Source organism: Prionailurus bengalensis, chromosome A3 (genome assembly GCF_016509475.1).
Source record: "Prionailurus bengalensis isolate Pbe53 chromosome A3, Fcat_Pben_1.1_paternal_pri, whole genome shotgun sequence".
In the NCBI taxonomy this organism is placed as follows: Eukaryota; Metazoa; Chordata; class Mammalia; order Carnivora; family Felidae; genus Prionailurus; species Prionailurus bengalensis.
This window is the reverse complement of record NC_057354.1, coordinates 109,452,683-109,478,183: the sequence shown is the minus strand read 5'-3', so window position 1 is coordinate 109,478,183 and position 25,501 is coordinate 109,452,683. Positions and strand designations below refer to the sequence as shown.

Genomic DNA, 25,501 nt, shown 5'->3' with positions numbered 1-25,501 from the left:
AACAAACATTCCTGCCCTCCAGGAGCATTCTAGTTAATTCTAGAAGCAGCCTCACTGATACTATTTGTCGTAAATTACTAAAAACAAATCTAAGAACTTGAAAAATAGTAATCTGGTACCATTTAGTACTGTGGAGGCACAAAAAAAGAAAAAAAAGCCTTAAAACTCAAAATTCCAAAAATAATCAGTCCTCCAGTAAAATTAAAAGGGAAGATCTTTTAGAATAAACCTCAATGGTAAAAAGTAATCTGAAAACACCCGAACTTGAAATACCACAAATAAACATAAGCCCTTGCCAAAAAGACTTACCAATGTAACTATCAACATAAGAACCCCTACCTACTCTAAATAGTAAGACACAAATTCTTACTTCACCATAGGAAAGATAACATTCCTTGGTAACAAAGTGAAACAACAGCTAGGTAAACTTTATCCAAAGGATAAAAAAAAATGCTGATTGGAAGGGGTATGTGCCCCGCCCCCCCATGATTACAGCAGCATTATCGACAATAGCCAAATTATGGAAAGAGCCCAAATGTCCATCGACTGATGAATGGATAAAGAAGATGTGGTATGATATTCAATGGCGAATATTACTTGGCGATCAAAAAGAATGAAGGGGAGCCTGGGTGGCTCAGTCGGTTGAGCATCTGTCTTCAGCTCAGGTCATGATCTTGTGGTTCGTGGGTTCGAGCCCCACATTAGGCTCTGTGCTGATAGTTCAGAGTCTGGAGGCTGCTTCAGATTCTGTGTCTCTGTCTCTCTCTCTCCCTGCCCCTCCCCTTCTCGTACTCTGTCTCTCAGAAATAAATACATGTTAAAAAAAATTTTTTTTAAAGAATGCCATCTTCCATTTGCAACAACACGGATGGAACTAGCATGTATTATGCTAAGCGAAACAAGTCAGTCAGAGAAAGACAAATATATGATTTCACTCATATATGGAATTTAAGAAACAAAACAGATGAATATAGGGGAAGGGAGGCATAAATGAGATAAAAACAGAGAAGGAAGCAAACATATGAGACTCTTAAATACAGGGAACAAACTGAGCGTTGTCAGAGAGGTGTTGGGTGGAGGGATGGGTTAAATGTGGGATGGGCATTAAGGAGGGCACTTGTTGAGATAAGCACTGGGTGTTGTATGTAAGTGATGAATCACTAAATCCTACTCCAGAAACCATTACTATACTACATGTTAACTTGGATTTAAATTAAAAAAAAAAGAAAAAGAATATCTTAATCTTATAAATCTACCTCATTTAGGAAGTAGGTTATTAATAACACCCAAATGAGTGGATAGAAAAATATACACATTCTGACCACCAAGCATCATTTAGTGTTTTCACTTAAAATATGTAAGAATACTCCGCAAGTTCTAGAACAAATTAAGAAGCATTAGAGTCTTAAAACAGTTTAAAACTGTCTCACATCTTACCTACCCCCATGTCCAATTCCTCCCTTTAGGGCTACACAAATAGATAACATTATGACTGACCCAAGTCACAAGCTCAGACAAAGGACAAGTCTATTAACCTAGGTACGTACTAAAGAATTTTAAAAACTTAGTTAAAAGATGTCCTTGACTTTGAAGACATTATGCTAAGTAAAATAAGCTAGCCGCAAAATAACAAATACCTTATGATTCTACTCATAGGCAGTACCTCGAGTAGTTAAACTCATGGAGACAGAAGAAAATGGTCCATGGAGGGGGAGGGGAAAAATGGGAGTTTCATGGGTATAGAGATTCAGTTTGGGAAGGTAAAAAAGTTCTGGGACATTAAAAGAAAGGAAAACTACAGATCCATATATCCCATGAACACATATGTAAAAATATTCAACAAAACATTAACTAGTTAAATCTAACAACATTTATTAAAGAATTATCACCACAGCTAAAAGGGACTTATTCCATGGGATGCAAGATGGACTCGATATTTAAAACATTAACAATATAATCAATCATATCAAGAAGCTAAGAAAAATCACATGTTCATCAATAGATACATAAGAAGCATTTGACAAAATCCAACATCCGTTCATGATAAAAAAAAAACCACAAGAAACAAAAGCAAACAAACAAAAAACCTCCCAACAGACTACGAATAAACAGGAACTTCAAAAAAACTCCTACAGCTGAAGTCATACATAATGGTGAGAACCTCACTGCTTCCTCCCTGAAGATTAAGAAAAGAGTAAGGATGTCTTACCACTTGTACTCAACATTGTACTGGAGGTTCTAACCAGGACAGTTAGCCAGAGGTACTTCAAAGAGAGAGTAGAGGTACTTAGATTGGAAAGGAAAAACTAAAATTGTATTTACAGGTGACATGATCTAGTATACAGAAAACTCTAAAGAATACACTAAAAAACTATCAGAACTAACGCAGGAATTGAGCAAAGTTGCAGGATACAAGATCAACATAAAAGAAATCAACTGTATTTCTATAAGCTTGCAATGAATGATCTTGAAAATGAAATTAAGAAAACAATTCCAAATGTAAAAGCATCAAAAAAGGAATAAATTTAACAAAAGAAGTAACACATACTCTGCAAATTATAAAGATCTAAATAAAGGGAAAAACATCCCATGTTCATGAACTGGAACACTTAAGATGGCAATACTCCTCAAGTTGATCTTTCATGTTCAACCCAATCACCAACAGAATCCCAGCTAACCTCCCATAGAAACTGACAGGCTAAATCTAAAATTCATACGGAGTTGCAAGGGACCGAGAATAGACAAACTTACTACAGAGCAACAGTAATCAAGACAGTATGGTACTGGCATAAGAACAGACCTATATAGACCAATAAAATAAAACTGAGAGTCCAAAAATAAAATTGAGAGTCCAGAAATTAGTTTGATCAACTAATTTTCAACAAAAGTGCCAAGACCATTCAATGGAGAAAGAATAATCTTTCCCACAAATGCTGGGACAACTGGATAAGCAGATATAAGAGAACTGAAGCTAGATCCTTATCTCATTTCATTAACATGATTATATACTAATGTATTATAATTAGTGAAATATTATATATTAGTATATATTCATATAATTATAGCATTGTAAGCCAAATGGTGGAAAACCCAAATATCCATTAACTGATAAAATGTGGTATATCTATACAACAGATTATCGGGTCTTAAAAAGGAATGAAACATGATAATGCTACAACACAAACCTTTAAAAGTGCTAAGTGAAAGAAGCCAATCACCAAAAGACCACATATTATATTTCATTTATATGTATGCACAGAATAGGCAAATCTATAAAAACAAAAAACAGACTGGTGGTTCCTTAAGACCAAAGGTTTGGGGATGGTGGAAGGGGAAGTGATAGCTAAAGGATACAGGTTTCATTTTTTTCACTGTGAAGGGAAAAAGGTGTTCTAAAATCGATTGTGGCGATGGTTGCACAACCCTGGGAATACACTAAAAATTCATGAAACTGTGTGGTTTAAGTGCATAGATTATATGGTATGTCAATTATATCTCAATAAAGCTGTTAAAAGAAAAAGAAAAAATCAAATATATTTAGTACACAAGCTTAACAAAGACTCCCAGTCATACAAAATCCACCCAATAATACTACAAAAGTCTAGGAGGAAAAGGAAGGTCCATTGGAGGTTCTGCTATATATCCATCTATAGTGCAATATGTCATAAACGCTATGGCTTAAATATGCTTTTTTTTTTTTTTTTAAGATTTTTTATTTTTAAGTGATCTCTACACCCAATGCAGGACTCGAACTTACAACCAACCCCAAGATCAAAAGTAGCATTCTCTACCAACTTAGCCAGCCAGGCACTCCTAAACTTGCTTGCTTTCTTTTTTTTTTTTTAAGTTTATTTGAGAGAGAGAGAGAGAGAGAGAGAGAGAGAAAGCATAAGTGGGGGAAGGGGAGCGAGAGAGAATCCCAAGTAGGCTCTCTGCACTGTCAGTGGAGAGCCTGGTGCAGGGCTCGAACTCACAAAACAGGAGATTGTGACCTGAGCCAAAGTCACACACTCAACTGAGCCACCCAGGCACCCCTAAACTTGCTTCTTCATGAAAGGATTATGGTGAACATTATCCAAAGTATCTACAGAAAATGCATCCTATTAGTTCTTTTTTTAAAAATGTCTCAAATAGTGAGAACGAAACATTCTTGAAGTAAAACTCGTGAGTTAAGTAGTAAAACTGTCTGGGAGAATAAGGGAGGGAGGCAGGGGGTTAATGACTTTAAGAAAGTATTTCTTGGGGCATCTGGGTGGCTCAGTCAGTTAAGCATCCGACTCTTGGATTTTGGCTCAGGTCACGGTCTCCCGGTTGTGAGACTGAGTCCCATGTTAGGCTCTGCTCTGGGCATGGAACCTGTCTGGGATCCTCTCTCTTTCACCCGCTGCCCGGCCCTGGCTTCTACATGCTCGCTTGTTCTCTCTCTCTCTCTCTCTCTCTCTCTCTCAAATAAATAAATAAATAAATAAATAAATAAATAAATAAATAAATAAAATAACGTATTTCTTCACCAGAGACCGTTAATATAAAAGAAATTTAAATTATACAAGACTGTTTAACTCCCTGAATGTCTTAAAACTGTGTTTGAGCAATCAGTGTTTATGTTAACCATCTATTACGACATCTTTTAATAGATGACCTAAATAGAATCAAGTACTTTAGAAATAGTAAATTTTAACTTAAAAGGAACAAAGACTTCAGAATGGAAAAACGTCTGTTAGAACAAATAATTTATGTTCTCTCAAGTCCCCATATGTGATGCCATAGTATCATATTTTTGATGAAAATACAAAACAGGCAGTACATACATTTGGCGCTTAAAGCTGGAGAGCTGTTTGAAAGACTACAAATGACACATTTTCAGGGAATAGATTCAGGAATGCACCTGAGAAAGCCTCTCCTAAGACAGTGCTATAAGGACTTTGAACAATATATTGTAGACTCCTCTGCTTCTGCTTCCTCCAGCTTTGGCAACACTTGTTGAAGTTTTTCTAACTGAAATTACTCACATTAATTTTAAACCTGCACGTGAAAGAACAGATTAGTTTCAACGCAGAAATCAAAATCTAGGAGGAAAAGAAAGCCAGTGAGCTAATGGAAAAAAGGTAGTCCACAGTCCACATAACTTCTATACTCACTCCTTAGCTTATATTCAGGGATAAAAATAAGCGAACCAATTTTTATTTTCCTGACTTAAAATTCTGATCAAATTTGGCTGGCTTCTCGCATAGGCAAAAATAGTAATAATATAACACTTAAAATTTCCACAGCTTGTTACATAAGTTACATACATTGCTTCACATATAATGAGTGAAATTCACAAATGTGAATGCAGTTAAAGTAATAATTAAATGAATAAGCTATGTTTCTACAGTAAATATGGTAACAGTTTTATAAGCACGACCCTGTATAGAGTACAATGATGACCTAAAATTAACACAATGCATACCTATCAGAATCGCTAAAGTTAAAAACACTGACAATACTGTTCATAAGATGTATAACAAATTTAAGTCTCTTACATTGCTCAAGGAAGTGCAAATTGGTAAAACCACTTTGGAAAAAAATTGTGGCAGTCCCTAGTACAGTGAAATGGGCTTTATGAACCTAGCATTTCTACTCCTGGTTATATATCCAACAGAAATAAGTGATTATGTCACCAAGACTTGCACACAAATATTCATGGTAGGTTTATTCATAATGGACAAAAATTACAAACAACCCATATGTCTTTCAAAAGAAGGAGTAAATAAATCGGTATCTTCACCCAATAACCTACCACTCAGCACTAACAAACAACAATTACTGGATCATGCAATAACATGGATAAATCTCTTAGATTCAATGTTGAGTCAATGAAATCACACACAGGAGCGCATACTTTATGTAAAGTGCTTTATGTAAAAAGCTTTACATTTATGTAAAGCTCAAGGGTAGACCAAACTAATCTATAGTGATGTAGATCAGGATGGTGGTGGACTCTGAGTATTGGAGATAGTAATACTCGGCAGGGGAAATGAGAGAGCCTTCTAGAGTGCTGGTAGTATTCTCCTTCTTGATCTGAGTGGCAGTGGTTACAAAAAGTATAGGTACACAAAAATTTACTGGCTATCCTAAGATTTATGCACTTTATTATTATATGCAAGTTATACCACACACACAAAAAAAACAAAGAATAAAATGACCCTAGGCAGAACCTTTTAAAAATACTGTTCATCCTCTAAATACATTTCTTTCTTAAAAAAGGAACATGAAACAAACCAAGTTTGCCTTCATGCATTCACACATTTCTCACAAGCCCCACATCTCAGACAATGTTAGCCTTAGGAAAAAAAAAAGGGTGAAATCAAGTTCAATATCCCATATGGCCAATTTGGAGATATTTGTGCTTTTGGCAAATTATATGTAGCAGCACATATGATCTTTAAAAACTGTTCTTACTCCTGATCTCTGGAAGCAGTTCTGGGAGCAGCTCTTTAAATAATAATAATAATAATAATAATAATAATAATAATATCATCTACAACTTCTCTTAAAATGTCTTTAGCAATTATATTATGAATGGGGTCAAAACTCTTTACTCATTAAGCATATAGATAGCAGTGGGCAGCAAAAAAGTTACCAAGCATGCACTCCTCTCAGGCTATCTCAACTTCTGAAGTAAACAGTGAAAAGTAAGCACTAACAACAACAACAAAAAAAAACAGTTTAGTGTAGATAAAGGATCAAACATCATTTTACATAGTAGTTTTAAGAATAAAGGCTTTAGAATCAAATTGCCTGGTTTATATCTCAGCCTCGCCACCTCCTTTGAACCTCATTTCCTCAACTATCAAGCTGAAATACTAATACTACTGCATAGGGTGAATGTGACTACTGAGGGAAATAATACCTATTTAATGTTCAGTAATCAGAATACCTAGAATTCAGTAAAGATTCAAAAACTGTTATCTTAAAAGATAATCTGGGGACACCTGATTCCTGATTTCTGCTCAGGTCATGATCTCAAAATTCATGAGGTAAGTCCCACATCAGGCTCTGCACTAACTGCAAGGAGCCTGTTTGGGATTCTCTCTCTCCATCTATCTTTGCCCCTCCCCCACTTTATCAAATATAAATAAATAAGCTAAAAAAAAAAAAAAGATAATCTGCACTTCCTCATGGAACAATACATCATCTTGGAAGTGCTCTTACCCAAAAGTCAAACCTGAGTCTGATCAAGTCCTTAGATTTAAATAACAATTTACAGCAAATTCAAAGGACAAAGGAACATGTAAAAATTACACTAATGGGATAAAATCAGCAAATCCAGACTGGGAAACTCTGTAAGACCAACAGTCAGTTTCTTCAACAAATAAACTGCTAACAAAAATAGATGGAGGGAAACCTAAAAAAAAAAGTTAGAAACACTTTAAAGACAACCAATCACAATGTGGACCTCATTTAGTTGGCTCTTGACTCTAAGCAAACTGTTAAAAATGAAAAAATTAAAATATCTGAGTCAACTGGAAAACTGATTCCATATATTAACCTTATATATACCTAACTTAAGGAATTATTTATTTTTATGTACGATATTACTGTAAGGTCCAAAAAACCCGTCATACTGAAATATTTACAAATGAGATGATATATCTGGACATATTCACAACAATATAAAAGGTATAGAGTGAGTTGGCATATAGATGAAATGAGATTGAGAGTTGATAACTGTAAATACATGAGCATTCATTATACTGTTATCTACTTTTACATGTGTTAAAAATTCTTCATAATAAAGTTATTTAAAAAAAAGAGAGAATGATACAAAAGTACAAGCAACTCTGTACACAATTCAGACTCTCTTTATCTAGCACGCCTGGGTGGCTCAGTCAGCGAAGTGTCTGACTTCAGCTCAGGTCATGATCTCAGGTTCATGAGTTCGAGCCCCGCGTCCAGCTCTGTGCTGACAGCTCAGAGCCTGAAGCCTGCTTCAGATTGTGTCTCCCTCTCTCTCTGTCCCTCTCCTGCTCACACTGTCTCTCTCTCTCTCTCTCTCAAAAATAAATAAATGTTAAAAAAAATTAAAAAAAAAACAACTATCTAGAAGAGATCAGTTAACAGCTCTCACCAATGCTTAGTGTTCAATATACCAAGTATTAACGTTTATATAATTTAATTCTACCAAATTCAGTTTTGACCTTCCTAAACCAACTCCTAAAACTGAAATTCCTTTACATGATAATTTGATCAGCATTTTTCTAATAATTCCTATTATTACAGGAGTTATCTACTTTGGAAGCTTGGGATTCACAAAAATCAGCTCACTAAAACTTATGAGATGAAAGCAAATATCCACTGACAGTTAAATGAATAAATAAAATGTGGTATAATCACATAGTGGACACCAAAGCAACAAAAATAATGAACGATCACTCCATGCGAAAAATGGGCACATTTCATAGATAGTTTAAAGAAATAAACCAAACACAAATTCTTATGACATGATTTCATTCATGTGAAGTTCAAAAACCAGTCTGGGGTACACAAGAGTTCAGAATAGGGGTTACCGTTTGGGGTTAGATATTAACCGGGAGGGACATAACCAGGTGGGGGGGGACAGTTCTAGATCTTCATCTGGGTGGTGGTAATAGGGGTGTATACATATGTAAAATTTCAGCAAGCTATACACTTGAGATTTGAGTACTTTCCTATATATAAATTATACTTCAGGGAAAAAAAGGGAAATTCAAAAGAAGAAATACATTTGCCTAAACTACATCCCCAACAACCAAATCAGCATTAGAAAGGGAAAGACACAGAATACTTGAGAGTCTATGTATCTATTTCACAGGGAAAAGTCTCCCTCCCTCCCAATACTGTCTCTCATCACAGATTTTCATCTCTTCTTGTGTAACTGCCTACTTTTACACATGAAATAGGATTTTTTTTAAATATGGACATAATAGATCTAACAGTTTGCATGTAAACTTTTAAAAATTGTTTTAATGTTTATTTATTTTTAAGAGAGAGAGAGCGAGCAAGCAAAGTAGGAGCAGAGAGAGGGAGACACAGAATCTGAAACAGGCTCCAGGCTCTGAGCTGTCAGCACAGAGCCCGATGAGGGGCTTATACTCACAAACCCTGAGATCATGACCTGAGCCCAAGTTGGATGCTTAACTGACTGAGCCACCCAGGCGCCCCTGCACATAAATTTTTATAATTATTTCATCTATAGCTTTTTAAGAATGACTTTTACAAGTAATAAATATTCTACTTACAAATTGTTAGGTTCACTAACAACTTGAATTTTTGTGGTATTTCTCATATATGGCATTCATAGTAAAGGTCCTAAGTGATATCTTTGGAAGTTCAAAAGGTCTTCTACATTATGAATCCAGTAAATCAGCAATTTTAGTCACCTTCTGTTATATTTCATGGTTAGAGTCTAACTATAGAATTAACTCCAACATACATAAGAGAATTTTATTCCAGAAAAAGGTTTAGTTCCCCTCTTAAGCTTACAAAAGACTAATTTCTTTCCTCCTATACTTTAAAAACAACCTATTTTCAAAATATAAGTAGCAATTCAAAAAAAGAAAACTGTGTAGAAAGCTGTTTCCTTCACAAGAGAATGAGAACTAAAAGTCAGAATTTTCCCCTATAATTTAGAAATGTTTGGTAAATGTTTGGGTGGCTCAGTCAGCTAAGCATCTGGCTCTTGATTTCAGCTCAGGTCATGACCTCACAGTTTGTGGGTTGGAGCCCCACTCTGCACTCTGCGCTAGCAGCTTGGAACCTGCTTTAGATTCTCTCTCTTTCTCTCTGCCCCTCTCCTGCTCCTGCTGTCTCTCAAAAAAATTAAAATAAAAAAAAAAAGATTTGGTAAAAATCTCAGAATAGTCTTAGTTTTAAGAACTACTGAAGTTTTTGTTTGTATCCAACAGAAAAGAGCTCGTGTTCATGTGCTCTTGTGTTACGATTACTAACTACTTAAAATGAAAACAGTCATCTATTTCTAAATCATATGTAAAAAATTTGTATTTAGCTTCTTTAGTGAACTACACCCTTACCCAGGTCAGTAAAAAGGACATATGAAGTCAATATAAGCCATGTTCATCTCCTACCTCCCTCAGCATCCCACCTTTGCAGGCAGATAGGTTAATGAAATAAATTCAAACTATCTCCTTCTTTAATTTCATTCTCTTAGGAAAAGCATGACCCACCACCAAATCAGTGTAAGCTGAGGCATGTTATCCCAAAACTCAACAATGTTTAATGCCATTTTCAATTAACAGAATAAATTATTTATAGCATAAATTCTCTATGGAAAGCATATCAATGAAAATTAATAAAGATGTTTCAGCCTAGAAGCCACTAACCAGATGTGTAACCTCACTCAGGCCCTCATAACCTTCCCGTGGCTTCAGCGTCTTCCCCAGGAAAAGAACTGCAAACACATGACACATGTGTGGACTGCTACTCTCCTCTGAACAACCACTACTAATTGATCAGAGATGGATTCAGAAATGGCACCTGAGGTGAAACTTATCTGTCATTGCTAGGCAAATGATCTAAGCTTCTTTCCCCTTTGAACATTCTGTCTGTGACCTACTTGGAATCAAATACATTTGCAGGAACAGCTCAGACACACATAAATATGATATAGACAAGCTTACTTAAGGAGTCAGAACCTCAAATATCATCTTTAAAGGCACAGTCTTTAAAAAAAAAAATATGCCACTATTCATTTCTCTATTTCAGACGTAAAACTGTGGGAAATAATCAAGTCTAAATGGATGAAATACTGTATCTTTCTCAATTTGCTAAACATGTAAAATAGTGTCATTTAATATGAATTACATTCCTGATACTCAGGCATTCCTGATGATGCCTAAAGAGATCCCTACAAAAAGAATTTACTGAAAAGCTTCCTGGAAAATCAACTGTTACTTACCTTAAGGCAGATGCATACACACCCAGTTTCAGATTAATATAGAACTCATAAAGGTGAGCACCCTGACAAGAGCTTAATTACATAACTCTGTCAAAGTGTTATTTCTAGCATCTTCACGTGGCTTCTGAATGTCAAACGCCATGTAAGGAAAGCCCTTTCTTCTAAATGCTGCACTCCAAATTTCCAATTCCTTCTTCTTCGTCCCTATCAAATTCCCATTCCCTCACCCCAACTTTCAACTGTTAGAAAAACACTGATTTAAGTAAAATTATTTTTTGCTTTTTTTCAGAGGAAAAATTCCAAAGTCAGGAAGGGGGAGGGAAATAACAATTGCCTGGTACCATCAAAAAGTATTTGGAATCAAATATAAATTTGATTTATATTTATTAAAAATAAATCAAGTATAAATTTATGGACAGAGGGAGATTCAATGATCAAAACAGAAAATAAGTGCTTATAGCAGGCTAGTTAATGTTAGGTGAGGGAGACATGGTAACCAAGAGAAGACCCATTCCTGACAGAAGTTAAACTAGCCAGGAAAAACAAGTAACTAAAGCAGTTTCAATGAAACAAATGACTAGTGCCATGAGAGTTGGGAGAAGGACATAATATAGTCTTAAAAATCAGAGAAGGCCTCGGGGCACCTGGCTGGCTCAGTCCTAGAGCATGCAACTCTTGATCTCAGGGTCATGAATTCAAGCCCCACACTGGGCGTGGCCCTACTTTAAAAAAAAAAAAAAATCAGGGAAGGCCTCCTATGAAAAGATCAGCCAAGGATATAGCAACATTTGAGAAATAACATGACACAGTTGAGGAACTGCAAAAACTACAGTATACCTGACACAGAGAAGCAAGATATGAAACTCAGAGATTATCGAAGACCAGGGAAGCCACACTAAGGAACCGGACTTTATCTCAAAATGTAATAGTCACTGAAGCTGACTTATTTGAAAGAGCACAGATGTACTTCTACAAAAGTCTCTATCAGCTTACTTCACCCATTATTGTAAAGGTGATCAAAAAAAGGGGAGGCGTGAAGAAATAACCAAAAGGGAGAGAACAGCGTATCAGAGGCTTTAAAATATACTCAGACACCTTGGGTTAGAGCTACAATGCCTGTAACATAGATGCTCAGTCACATGCATCCATATGGACTGCACGCAAAATGGAATTATGGAGATGAGGAAGAATCAAGAACTCAAACGAACTTAGATTACTGTCTTAACTGAGAAGTCTTAGCAAGAACTGGATTTTTGTAAAATGAAAGACACAGCTCTTACTGTGTTTTGTCTATTATTTTTAAACAGGGTTGGTTGGCTGTTTTTGTTTTTAACTGGGTTCAATTTAAAAGACACTATTCACCTTGTTATACATATATCTAAGCATGAAGTCCAGTAGAAATGATTTCCCTTTACGAAAAGCTCCTGCCACGGATACCACTACTATGTTAAGATCTCGTATGTGTTCCTGTAGCAATATCTGCTCCAAAGCTTCTTCATCGAGCTCAAAGTTATGGTCATCTTCATGAGCAAGAACAATCTGTACTGGACATGGTTTCTTCATAACCTCATCAGAGTTTACTAGGTCATCATCTTCATGATTCTCACCTAAAATTAAAAAAAAGAGAAAAAGGTTACTTGAATTCCTGCATTACAAACTTCTCCTAAGGGATCACAACTAAAGCAAAATTTCACGTAACTTCCCCTTTGTTACAGATCGTCTGCAAAAAGTGATATTCAAGTACATATTGGATTTCTCACTCCCTCTATAGTAGGACCAAGAATATTGCTAAAATTTCCCACTATACACACAGATAAGCACAATACTAAGTATAGCCTCTACTATTAAGTCTAAACAGCTAATTGTGAACAGTAGCTGTTTCTTAAGCACTGCATTATTCTATAAACAATTTCTGCTACTGTATGCACACTGAAACCAGATCTATGCGAGGGGAGGATGGGGGGGGGGGGTCAATTTTACCTAATAATTCAAATTCCAATTTTCCTGGTAGGCATTTCCTGGATATTATTCCAAGTTACAAAGATTAAAACATATGAATTGTAAACATTTTTCACTATGAAACTTAAATGGCTACGCTAGGGTCCTAAGAAGTTTCTAAAACCGACACTAGTGGTAAAGTTAATGAGTCCCTAATTTAGTAAGAGTAACCTAATAGTACAGCTTCCTTTATTAAAGCAAAGCACAGGATTGATGTTCTGTTGGAAAACACAAAATGAATAGTCAGTGAGGTACAGAGTTATATCCTATAGTTTCATCTGCCTCTGGGCTCTTACAGACCACAACTACCATTTCAAATTACCTAACTCCCCAAAACAGGTATATCAACTCTTCCTTTGTTCACCCAGCACACCAAAACAAGGTAATCTTTGCAGAACTTTACTGAATAGTAATGAAGAAATAACGATAAAACACACAACAGCAGGAGATGCCTGTGTCACACTGACAGCACAGAGCCTGCCTGGGATTCTCTCCCTCCCTCCCTCCCTCCCCCTAAACCTCTCCTGAGCACACACATGGTCGTTTGTTCTCTCTCTCTCTCTCTCTCTCTCTCTCTCTCAAAATAAATAAACACTTAAAAAAAGATATGCAACAGCAGAGACAAGTTTCTAAAGTTTAGGTTTCTGTCCTTTTAATAAAACAAAACAAACAAAAACACCTAATAGCTAATTTCAGAGACTTCTATCAGGCTTTCTTCCCTATCAATTGCTTGATCCCATGTAGCCAAATCACTGGTAGGGACCTTATCCTCCCCCACCCCAACATTTTTAAGAGACTCTCCCCTTGAGTCCGTCTACTAAATGACCCTTTGCAATCTAAGGAGACATACAGTATCTACTGTGTTCAGTGCAATGACAGTCCCTTCTCTCCCAGGAGACAGCCAGTCCACTGAGGAGTGGCATATTAGTAGCCAACACGGCAAGAATACCTTATCCAACTAACCACTATTCTTAAAGATTATACATCTACATTCATGGCTCTTTTTTTCCCCTAGAAAGAAATATCTAGCTTGTTTGATTTGCAAAAACTATGAGAGCCTTTTCTTCCATCACAAGGCACCTTTAACTGAACATAGCAAAAGCAGCAACACTATTTCAAAATGTGCTACAAACAGTGACAATATAAAGAGCAAGCAATTTCAAAGGAGAATCATTGGAAGTAAAAGCAATCAATATTTAATTAAAGATGATATTGTCACTTCCAGTTTCAATGGTATACAAATACAGAATGGTACCTAACTGGTCTCCCTTTTTGCTCCCTCCTTTAAACCAATCTAGGGGTGCCTGGGTGGCTCAGTCGGTTAAGCGGCCGACTTCGGCTCAGGTCATGATCTCGCGGTCCATGAGTTCGAGCCCCGAGTCGGGCTCTGTGCTGACGGCTCAGAGCCTGGAGCCTGTTTCAGATTCTGTGTCTCCCTCTCTCTGACCCTCCCCCATTCATGCTCTGTCTCTCTCTGTCTCAAAAATAAATAAAACGTTAAAAAAAAAATTTAAACCAATCTAAATTCCACAGAGTAGTAACAAAATAATATAGATAAATGTGACTGTTATTAAATTACTCTCCTTGAAATCACTGTTACAGAGCATTAACAACTAAAATCCTACACATACCTTATAAAATCCTGTACTCACTGCCAAATCTCTCCTGCCCCAAATACATTTGGTGCTACTCTTGCCTGTGTAAACTACGAATAGACAAGCTAGCCTTTTTTCGGATTCTTATGCTACTAAAGCTCTTTCTAGACTCATATTTCACTGAGGATATTCCTTTGTCTGGAATATTCTTTTCCATGTTGTTGCCCTAATCAACTCACGCTTATTCCTTAAGCCTCCGTTTAAACATCATTTCCTAAACGTCATTTCCTCAGGAATATCTTTCCTAAGGTTCCTAATCAAGTTTAGTCCTCCTATACTCCCCTAATCTGAATCTACCCATCATTTGAATATTTATGTAAATGCTTATTTATTATAGGTCTCCCCCTCTAGACTGCCAATCCTCTGTTTAAAACCCTCAATTAGCTTCCCACTGTAACCAGAAAATATACAGAAAAAAAACAAAACTCTGAAGGTCCTGACCATGACCTCCACAGTCCTATGTGATCTGGCCCTCGCAATCGCAATCGGGACCTCTTTCTGTTCCTTGAACAGGTCAAACCTGTTTCCCACCTTAGAATCTTTGTCCTGTGTTCTCCCCTGTCTGGAATGTTCTGTCCCTAGAAACTCATGTGGCTTTATCTTCCATCATCTAGGTCTCAGCTCAAATGTTCTCGTAAGTGTGGCCTTCCTTGACCATTCAGTCTACACACCCTTCCACATCACTTTAACAAAACAGGTTTTGTGGTTTTTTTTTTTTCCATAGTCCTTTTCAATATCTAAAATAACCCTTTTTCATTTGTTTACATTTCTGCCTTATATCTCTCCCTCCATAGAAAGTATATACCACAAAAATAAGAATCTCAATCATCCTGTTGGTCACTCTATCTCCCAGCACCCCGAATAGTGCTTGGCACCTAGCAGGTGCTTAATAAATAATTTCTTGAATGAAAGAAATTTACACATTTTACTCAGGAGTTTTATACCCACCTGCCCCTAGGTATTTTACAAGCAAATCTGACAATCACATAACTAGTTTGGGAAAATACTTCCAGCAACTCAAGAGTAGTATATTTATCACAAAATTACAGTGAGAAGTATGAAGTTCTACCAATACACTAATTAAAAAGAACCCAAAATGAGTAAGTGCTAAAATATCACAATGACCAAATTTGGAGATTGCTGATTTTGTTAAAACCAACAAACAGTCTTGTTCTTACTGTAAAGAAAGCATTAGTTTCTTAAAAATAAAACAAACAAGGGCCCTTGGGTGGCTCACTTGGTTAAGCATCCAACTCTTGATTTCAGCTCAGGTCGTCTCATGATTCGTGAGATCAAGGCCCACATTGGGCTCTGCACTGACAACACAGAGCCTGCTTGAGATTCTCATTCCCTGTCTGTCTCTCTGTCTCTCCCTCTCCCTCCCTCCCTCTCTCCCTCTCCTCCCTCTGACCCTTCCCCACTCACTGCATTCTGCTTCTCTATCAAAATAAACATTAAAAAATAAAGAAAAACAAACCACTTGTTTTTAACAAGTTATTAACTTGAAATTTCACCTAGATTGGTTGACTACAGTTACCATGTAGCCAATTTTCTTTTATTAGCATGGATAAAGATAGGTACCTCAGATATACAGGCAGCAGGTGTCTACGTTTTTGTCACCATTTCTAGGCTACAGACTTCTAAAGTGAAGTGCAGCAAACATGTTTCAAAAGCATGATGGAGCACAATGACACGGTTCACTAAGTTTACTCCCCCATCATGATTTCTCTACCATTTTTGTACTAACTACAGACACAGTACTTCATTCATCAAACACTGATATAAGCAACTAAATACAAGAATTGTACATTTCGGGGTGCCTGGGTGGCTCAGTCGGTTGGGTGGCCGACTTCGGCTCAGGTCATGATCTCGCGGTCCGTGAGTTTGAGCCCCGCGTAGGGCTCTGTGCTGACAGCTCAGAGCCTGGAGCCTGTTTCAGATTCTGTGTCTCCCTCTCTCTGACCCTCCCCCGTTCATGCTTTGTCTCTCTCTGTCTCAAAAATAAACGTTAAAAAGAAAAAAATTAAAAAAAAAAAAGAATTGTACATTTCATCAGGCTACCTGTAAACATTAACATTCAGTGATTACCTACAACTGGAAATCTTTTTAAATTTAGCATTGCTCTAAGATTTTAAATTGAAGTTAAATGCTAGGCAGAGAATAGTGATTTTATTTCCATTTTTCAATGCCAAAAAATGACTGAAGTAGACTTCGACCATCCAATAAATTTTCCTGATTCACTGTTTCAAGTCAGTTCTCCCCCACTCTACCGCCTAATGCATCTTTCAAGGTCAAAGCTGAAAGATACCTACAGCAGATCAACTGTTCCTCAGCTATTTCCCCATACTTAACACTAAGTATACTTAACCTATTTGCCACAAGGCCTACAAAAAGACACTTGTCTAAGTGAAAAAAAGATCAGTGGTTGCTAGGGGTTGGGGGGGAGGAGACACGACCAGGTGGAGCACAAGGATTTTGACGGCAGTTAAACTATTCTCCCTGATGCTACAGAGATAGACGCAAGGCATCATACATATGCCAAAACCCACAGAATATACAACCCCATAAATGAAGCCTAATGAAAACTGTGGACTTTGGGGAATAATGATGTGTCAGTGACGATTCATCAGTTGTAACAAAGGTGCCACTCTGGTGTGGAGCAGGGCAGCTGTTGGTTGGTGTGTGGGGACAGGGGGTACATGTGCACTCTGTATTTTCCACTCAATTTTGCTATGAATTGCTCCAAAAAAAGAAGTCTATATAAAAAAAGACATTTGTCTTTTTGACTGCTCTTTAAACACACTGATCTTAAATCTGCCAAATTCATACAGTCAGTATACATTCCAACAGCAAAATTTACACTTCAGAACTGACCTAGATCCGTCTGCAAACTTCAGGCATAATTACACACTAAGGCAATATAAAGATGCTAGAAATCTGCATTACAATAAAATGTTACTAACGTTACATTATTTCAACCCAAAATTAAATTTGTAGAGAGAGAACCAAGTAAGGAGTAATTCACTTCTCAAAAGCAATGAAAGTATAGTTATTCAAAAGCAATGAAAGTGTAAGTTATTCACATTCCAACTAAAAACTTGAAACAAATTCTTATGGAAAGTAGCCTGCATTCAGTCTACTCAGTCTATTTACAAAAATTAGCAGTTTGACAAAAGCAATGTTTTGGTGTCTGGCACCTGCCCTCAACATTTACACCCTACAACCATATGAAAACAGTATCCAAGTATTCAGAAGTTTATTCTAACACGTATTTTTTAAAGCCTTAAAGAGTTCATACCACGGCAAACCTATCTGTAGGAATTTGTTGTAAGAAAATAAAGATGCTAGGGGCGTCTGGGTGGCTCAGTTAAGCGTCCAACTTTTGATTTAGGCTCAGGGCATGATCTCTCAGTTCGTGGGTTTGAGCCCCGCATCAGGCTCTGTGCTGATAGCTCAGTGCCTGGAACCTGCTTCGGATTCTGTGTCTTCTTCTCTCTCTGCTCCACCCCTGCTTGCACTCTGTCTCTCAAAAATGAATAAAGGTTAAAAAAAAAAAAAAAAGAGTACAAAATGATACAACCACTTTGAAAAACTTTTTGGTAATACCGTATAGAAAGTTAAACATTTTTCCCCCAAAAAATCTCTATGCCCAATGTGGGGCTTGAACTCACGACCTCGAGATCAAGAGTCACGTGTTCCATTGACTGAGCCAGCCAGGAGCCCCAGTTAAACATATTTACCATACAACCATCAATCACACCCCTAGGTACTTAAAAGAGAAATTAAAACATTATGACAAAAAAACCTGAAAATGAATGTTCATAGTAGCTTTATTCATAATGACCATAAACTGGAAACAACCCAAATATCCATTTACCGGAGAATGCATAAATTGTGTCAAATCCATACAATGGACTATTACTTAGAAAGGAAAAGAAATGGGGGCGCCTGGGTGGCTCAGTTAAGTGTCTGACTTTGACTCAGGTCATGGTCTCGCGGTTCATGGGTTCGAGCCCCGTGTTGGGTGCTGTCCTAACAGCTCAGAGCCTGGAGCCTGCTTCTGATTCTGTATCTCCCTCTCTCTCTGTCCCTCCCCTGCTCACGCTCTGTCTCTGTCTCTCAAAGGTGAATAAATGTTAAAAAAAAAAAAAGAAAAGAAAAGAAAAGAAAAGAAAAGAAAAGAAAAGAAAAGAAAAGAAAAGAAAAAAGGAAAAGAAATGAATTACTGAAATACACAATAACACTTATAAATCTAAAAAGCTATATACTAAGTGAAGGGAGTCACACACAAAATGCCATACTGTCTGAGTCTACATACATGAAATTCTAGAAAAAGTAAAACTACAGTAACAGAAAGCAGATCACTAACTACCAAGAGCTGACAGTAGGGGAAGAGAAACTGACTACTGCTACAAACTGAATGTGGGTCCCCCAAATTCATATGTTGAAGCCCTAATCCCCAATGTGATGGTATTTGGACATGGGGCCTGTTGGGGGGGGGGGGGGTAATAAGATCCCGGGGGTAGAGCCCTCATGTACGGGATTAGTAAGAGACTTGAGAGAGAGAACCTCTTTCACCACCTGTGAGGACACACAAGACAGCCATCTGCAAACCAGAAAAGAGACTGAAACCAAATTTGCTGGCACCTTGATCTTGGGCTTCCCAGCCTTCATAACCGGAAAATAAATGTCTGTTTAAGCTGCCCAGTCTATGCTAATTTGTTATAGCATCCCAAGTTAAGACAACTATAATGGGGTACAAGGGAACATTTTCAGATGATGGAAATGTTCTATATCATGATTGTGGTGGTGGTGATGGTGGTTACAAAACTATGCATTCATCGAAACTCATCAAAAGGTACTCAAAACTCAGTGAATTTTATGTAAATAATTTCAGTATGGCAGATTTTGAAAAAAATCACATGCAGCCTATTCCCCTTAGCACTTTCATTTATTAAATGAGAGGATAAAGCAATACAACCAACTTATTAATCATTTTCCAGAACAAAAATATTCTAATTAGTATTGTCCCCATCAAGGAATATTGCCCATGAAGGTTATACTCCAATGTGATGAAAAATTACAGCTGTCCAGGGGTGCCTGGGTGGCTCAGTCGGTTAAGCAGCCGATTTCCACTCAGGTCATGATCTCATGGTTTGTGAGTTCAAGCCCCAGGTCAGGTTCTGTGCCAACAGCTCAGAGCCTGGAGACTACTTCGGATTCTGTGTCTCCCTCTCTCTCTGCCCCTGCCCCATTGGTTCTCTGTCTCTCCCTCTCTCTCAAAAATAAATAAATGTTAAAAAAATTTTTTTAATAAAAAATAAAAAAAATTAGAGCTGTCCAATAATTCTGACATTGCTCAAATTCAATTTAAAATGTTTTCTCTTGACCTGAATTCAGGAGCTGGAAAATATAATTTTGATTGTCTCCAATGGTGAAAAACGTACTCCTCTGTAAATGAATTCCTGTGAATCCACTACCTCATCATGCCAAAATATTTTGGTTAGAAAACAAAAAGGTATATGGGTATTGAGGAGGGCACCTTTTGGGATGAGCACTGGGTGTTGTATGGAAACCAATTCGACAATAAACTTCATATATTGAAATAAAATAAAATAAAATTCAAAATAAAAAAAAGAAAACAAAAAGGTATTAGGAAATTACTAATAGTTATTTTCTTAAAGAACTCAAGACAGCTGTTCATACTGGGGAGGGAGGAAGGGCTTTTTTTTTTTTTTTAATCCTACAAGTATTTTAAGCATCAACAGATTATACATATGCTTTCTAGAATACATGTCTAGAAGATACATGAGGACATTCAAGTTCTAGTACCTATGGCTAAAAATTAGCCTCACTACTTAACATTACATCTAATATATCACTCACAGGGGTTTTAGAGATTAGGCAGCCAAATTCACTCATTTTACAGGTAAGGAAAACACAGGACTAGACTTCTGTTTGCAGGGAGAACTGGGCCAGGTCTTATTAGTGTTTTTCCTCTCCAGCAGGGCTTCTCAAACTTTAACATGCATATGAATCACTTGAGGATCTTGTTAAAATGCAAATTTCTGATTCAGTAAATCTGGAGTGGAGCCTGAAACCGCATATTTCTAATTCCAAAGTGATACCAACACTGCTGGTCTCAGAACCTAATGAAGTACCAAGGATCACCGTATTTTACAGGTGTTAATATGTAAACTAATTTTATTTTGTAGTTTCTACCTATGTTAAAGTTTTCACAGAAGGAGAAAAATTTTCAAGCCAAACTATAATCCTGTATTCTTCCTGGGAGACTGCTATTATTCTGATGTAACTAACCTCCAGCCTAGCCACTGAAGGTTCTAGAAACAGCGAAATAAGGCAGTGAACGTAGATATCCACTTTAAAAATACAAGTGCAGAAAATGTTTTAATATGCTGACATGATACATAGCTGGGGTTGAAAATTATTGGTCTGGAGCCATCATCAGTCACCTGGGTGAGCTTTTTATTTATTTATTTATTTTTTAGAAATTTATTGTCAAATTGGTTTCCATACAACACCCAGTGTTCATCCCAAAAGGTGCCCTCCTCAATACCCATCACCCACCCTCCCCTCCCTCCCACCCCCCATCAGCCCTCAGTTTGTTCTGTTTTTAAGAGTCTCTTAAAGCTTGGGTGAGCTTTTTAAAACAGTGCTGGGCTTCCCTCCCTCTCCCCCAGACAGAGGCAGCCCAGAATAAGATTACTGACACAAACTTGGACTTCATTAATATAGTTTTTTTTTTTTTAATGTTTATTTATTTTTGAGAGATACAGAGACGGAGCGTGAGCGGGGAAGGGGCAGATAGAAAGGGAGACAGAATCCGGAACAGGCTCCACGCTCTGAGCTGTCAGCACAGAGCCCTATGCGGGGTTCGAACGCACAAACCGGAAGATCATGACCTGAGCCGAAGTCGGACACTTAGCCAACTGAGCCACCCAGGCGCCCCTAATACAGTTTTTTTGAAAAAGAGAAGCAGCTATTAACCAATCAGGTCCTACAAGAAAACGTTTTAACTATTTGCTCCTATAAAATAGCGTTATTAAGAACTCACAAAGTTATTAAACTTCTGTCATGTAAAATGGGAACCAGAATGCAAATTGCAAAAATAAAAACTTCAAAGATTCCAGAAGATCTATTAACAATTTCAGGTATCAGACACTTTCCCACACCAGCTCTGCCTGTTTTGCTAATCATTTTGCTAAAAATGCTTTTAAAGTGTATCTAATGTAATTCATCTCCTTCCTTAATTACTGTCAAATCAGGAGAGAAACAAAAGTTGTTTTCTTAGAAGATTCACATATTATTTTTCACTTGAAAACTACTGTTTCCACAGTAACCAGTACTGATGTCACAGAATTTTTGTTGTTCCCATTTAAAGAATAGTGAGGCATAAAAATGTTTTTATGAATTCATCTAGATTAAGAAAAATGTAAAACAGACTACAAACATATAAATGTGAGGTTTTTTTTCCCAAAGCTTATAACCAAATATTAAGCACTTAAATATAAGTGTACTTTGAGATCAGAAAAACACTTTTCAACTGAAGTTAATTTAAATTAGATATTTTAAATGAGGCTGCAGTTTATGAAGTCAATTTTGTTAGCTAGTTAAGAGATGCTAGAATAAATAATGGCTCAGGGGACTCTAAGCAACAACGTAGAAATTCAGAAAAATTCTGTTTAGGTTCTGCAATCTAAAGTCCTAAGGTTTTTCTCAATTTTCTTCTAAAGTCTTATGGAAAATCTCACCCCAGACACCCCCAACGGTCTCGCATCTGTTCTTATGTACTTTTGGGGGGGGGGGGCGATATACAGTTTTGTTCTGTGGTCCCAGTTGTTAAAGAATTAGAGTACGAAATACTGAAAAAAATGTTTACTGAAGTTATTTATATGCTAAAGGAATTCTTACACATATGCACAGGAAGAGAAAAACAAGGTTTATTGTTCACTGAAGTACTGTTTGAAATTGCAAAAAAAAAAATTTGAAACAATCTAAATATTCATAGATAAATAAACCATGAAATAGAAAACTGAAGTTAATAAGATTTAAGTGTGTATACATGGATAAACTTCAAAACCAATGTCAAATAAAAAAACAAATCAAACCACAAGTACATACTTTAAGCCACTTACTAAAAATTTTTAAATACAGCACAGTATTGTATATTGTTTATTTTAAAAATACATATATGTTATAGGACTATTAAAAAAACAGGAAACATGTATACCAACTTCAAGATAAGTGTGTGTCTGTGGAGGGAAGGAAGAAACGAAGGAAGGCTGCTTAACAGACCAAGCCACCCAGGTGCCCCAAGCATCAAACTCTAGATCTCAGCTCAGGTCATGATCTCAGGGTTCCTGAGTTCAAGCCCCACATAGAGCTCTGTGCTGACAGCACGGAGCCTGCTTGGTAATTCTCTTTCTGCCCCCACTCCATTCATGTTCTTTCTCTCTCTCAAAATAAATAAACTTAAAAAAGATTTTTGTTTAAATAAAAATAAATAAAACTAAAAATGGGGGCACCTGGGTGGCTCAATCAGTTAGGTGTCTGACTGCAGCTCAGGTCATGACCTCACAGCTCGTGGGTTCGAGCCCCGCATCACGCTCTGCAGTGACAGCTCAGAGCCTGGAGCCTGCTCTAGATTCTGTGTCTCCCTCTCTCTCTGCCTCTCCCCCACTCACGCTCTTTCTGTCTCTCTCTCTCTCAAAAATAAATCTAAAAACATTTTTAAAAACGATTCAAAACAATTAGGACATGATCTATGCAATGAGCACTTGGACATCTTTAATATTTTTTCTATAATTTTTAAAAACTTTATTTATTTGAAAGAGAGAAAGAGAGCAAGTGGGGGAAAGGGGCAGAGGGAGAATCTCAAGCAGGCTCCAGGCTTAGCACAGATCCCATGATGCTGGGATCATGACCTAAGCAGAAATCAAGAGTTGGACACACAACCAACTGAGCCACCCAGGCACCTGTCTATCATTTTTATAAGTTTGAAATAGGTTATAACTGTTTTCAATGAAGTATTGTGAGTTACTTCAGAATTTACTTCCACAGAAAAAGGAACTTATACTTATCGAATGACTCTATGACTTTAGGCCAGGCACTGTGACAGGAATCCTCTCAACAACCCTGAGACTTAGCAATTATCCCCATTTCAGAGAGATGAAATGTGGACAAAGAAGTTGGGGCTTGGGGGCTTTTTTTTTTTTTTTTTTTTGAGTAGGCTCCACGCTGGGAAGTTATTTATATGCTAGAGGAATACTTACACATGTGCACAGGAAGAGAAAAACAAGGTTTCTCGTTCACTGAAGTACTGTTTGAAATTGCAAAAAAAAAAAAAAAAAAAAAAAAAGTTTTTGAAGCAATCTAAATATTCATAGATAAATAAACCATGAAACAGAAAAAAACTGAAATTAACGAATATGATGTAAGTGTGTATACACGGATAAACTTCAAAACCAAAATGTCAAATGAACTCACGACCCTGAGATCAAGACCTGAGCTGAGATCAAGAGTTGGACAACTGAGCCACCGAGGTGGCCCCTGGACAAAGAAGTTTTTTAAAAAGAAATTCAAGGTTCTACAGGTAAAAAGTATATGCACTGAGACTTCTATTTAGGTCTTTAATTAAGCCCATGCTGTTTCCTCTATACCAAACTGCCTTTCAATGTTACAGGATAATGTTTATAAAAATCATTGTTCCCAGTGATGTATAGTCATAGAAAGGACACTGAAAAACAGCCCATATTTTTAAATAATGTTTATCACTTAAAACAAATCCCTGATATCAGTTCATCTGTTCTCATGAGTAAAAAATGACAAGTACAGATTATGTGTGGGCTTAAAGGGTTTGATTTTGTTTGGGAGAGGTGGACTTACATATATCTAATATTTGAAAGAAATTTCTAGATCCTTAAAGTTCTAGATTAAACTGGAGTTCTGGACAAAAATAATAAGAGTAACCAAAATAATCAAAACTACAGAAAAACAAGTCTCCCTTGACAGATCAACAGGGGAAAAAACTGCTACAGCATAGTCAGTCCGTCCATAATTTAATTATAGCTGGGCCTGAGTTATACTGCCAATATTTAATTAGCCAAAGCTACACCATAAAACAATGAGTCCCATGTACACTGAAGCTAAAGAACCACCTGGGTGGCTTGCTTGGAATACACTCTTGGATCTCACCTCCAGAGTTGATTAAGCTGATCAGGAGCAGGGTCCAGAAATCTACATTTGTTACTAGCACCCCCACTAACAACCGCCAAGGTAATTCTAATGCAGGGAGTTAAAGGATTAGAAGTGGGAGTGCATTAAGTCTTTACTCCTTCAACAAATATTCACTGAACACCTACAACATGGTTCTAAGAATTGTAAGATTCACTAGTGAACAAAATTAAAAAAAAAAATCCTGCCCTTAGTTTATTACACCCTAAAGATGAAGAAATAGAAAACAAATACATGACATCAGCTGGTGTCAAGTACTACAAAGAAAAATAAAGCAAGTTAAGGGAAATGGAAACAGGGGTTGCTACTTCGTACAAGAGTGGCCAGGCAATGCTTCCCTAATGAGGAAACATTTATTAGAGCAAAGAACTGAAAGAAGTAGATATCTGAGAAAAGAAGTAAAAACATTATTAATAACTTTCCCACTCTATGAAATAATTTAATGTACAAAATAAGTATTTTAGGTGTACCTTTTACTGGAGAACAGAGGAAAATACTTAAGAGTGTCTACTCTGGATTCATAGGTACATAATATCTCTTTAATCCTCAAAATCACTTTGTTGGGTAAGCTAGGAGTTTCCTTGTTTGTATAAAGGAGGACACTGAGGCTCACATTAAGCAATTTACAAGGACACGTATTTCCTAAGTAATCAAATCT

At 36.9% G+C, this 25,501-nt stretch overlaps 1 protein-coding gene across 4 annotated transcripts in view; it reads right to left on the bottom strand.

Annotated features, from left to right (window-relative positions):
* Positions 1–25,501, bottom strand: part of ATL2 (atlastin GTPase 2) — a 59,589-nt gene that overhangs the window by 21,985 nt on the left and 12,103 nt on the right. For 3 of the 4 annotated variants that reach the window (XM_043604141.1, XM_043604140.1, XM_043604142.1), the window contains exon 2: positions 12,299–12,543. The exons of the other annotated variant lie outside the window; for it this stretch is intronic. In XM_043604141.1, the coding sequence (XP_043460076.1) occupies positions 12,299–12,543 (245 nt within the window). The remainder of the gene's footprint in view (positions 1–12,298; positions 12,544–25,501) is intronic. 4 annotated transcript variants of the gene reach the window in all.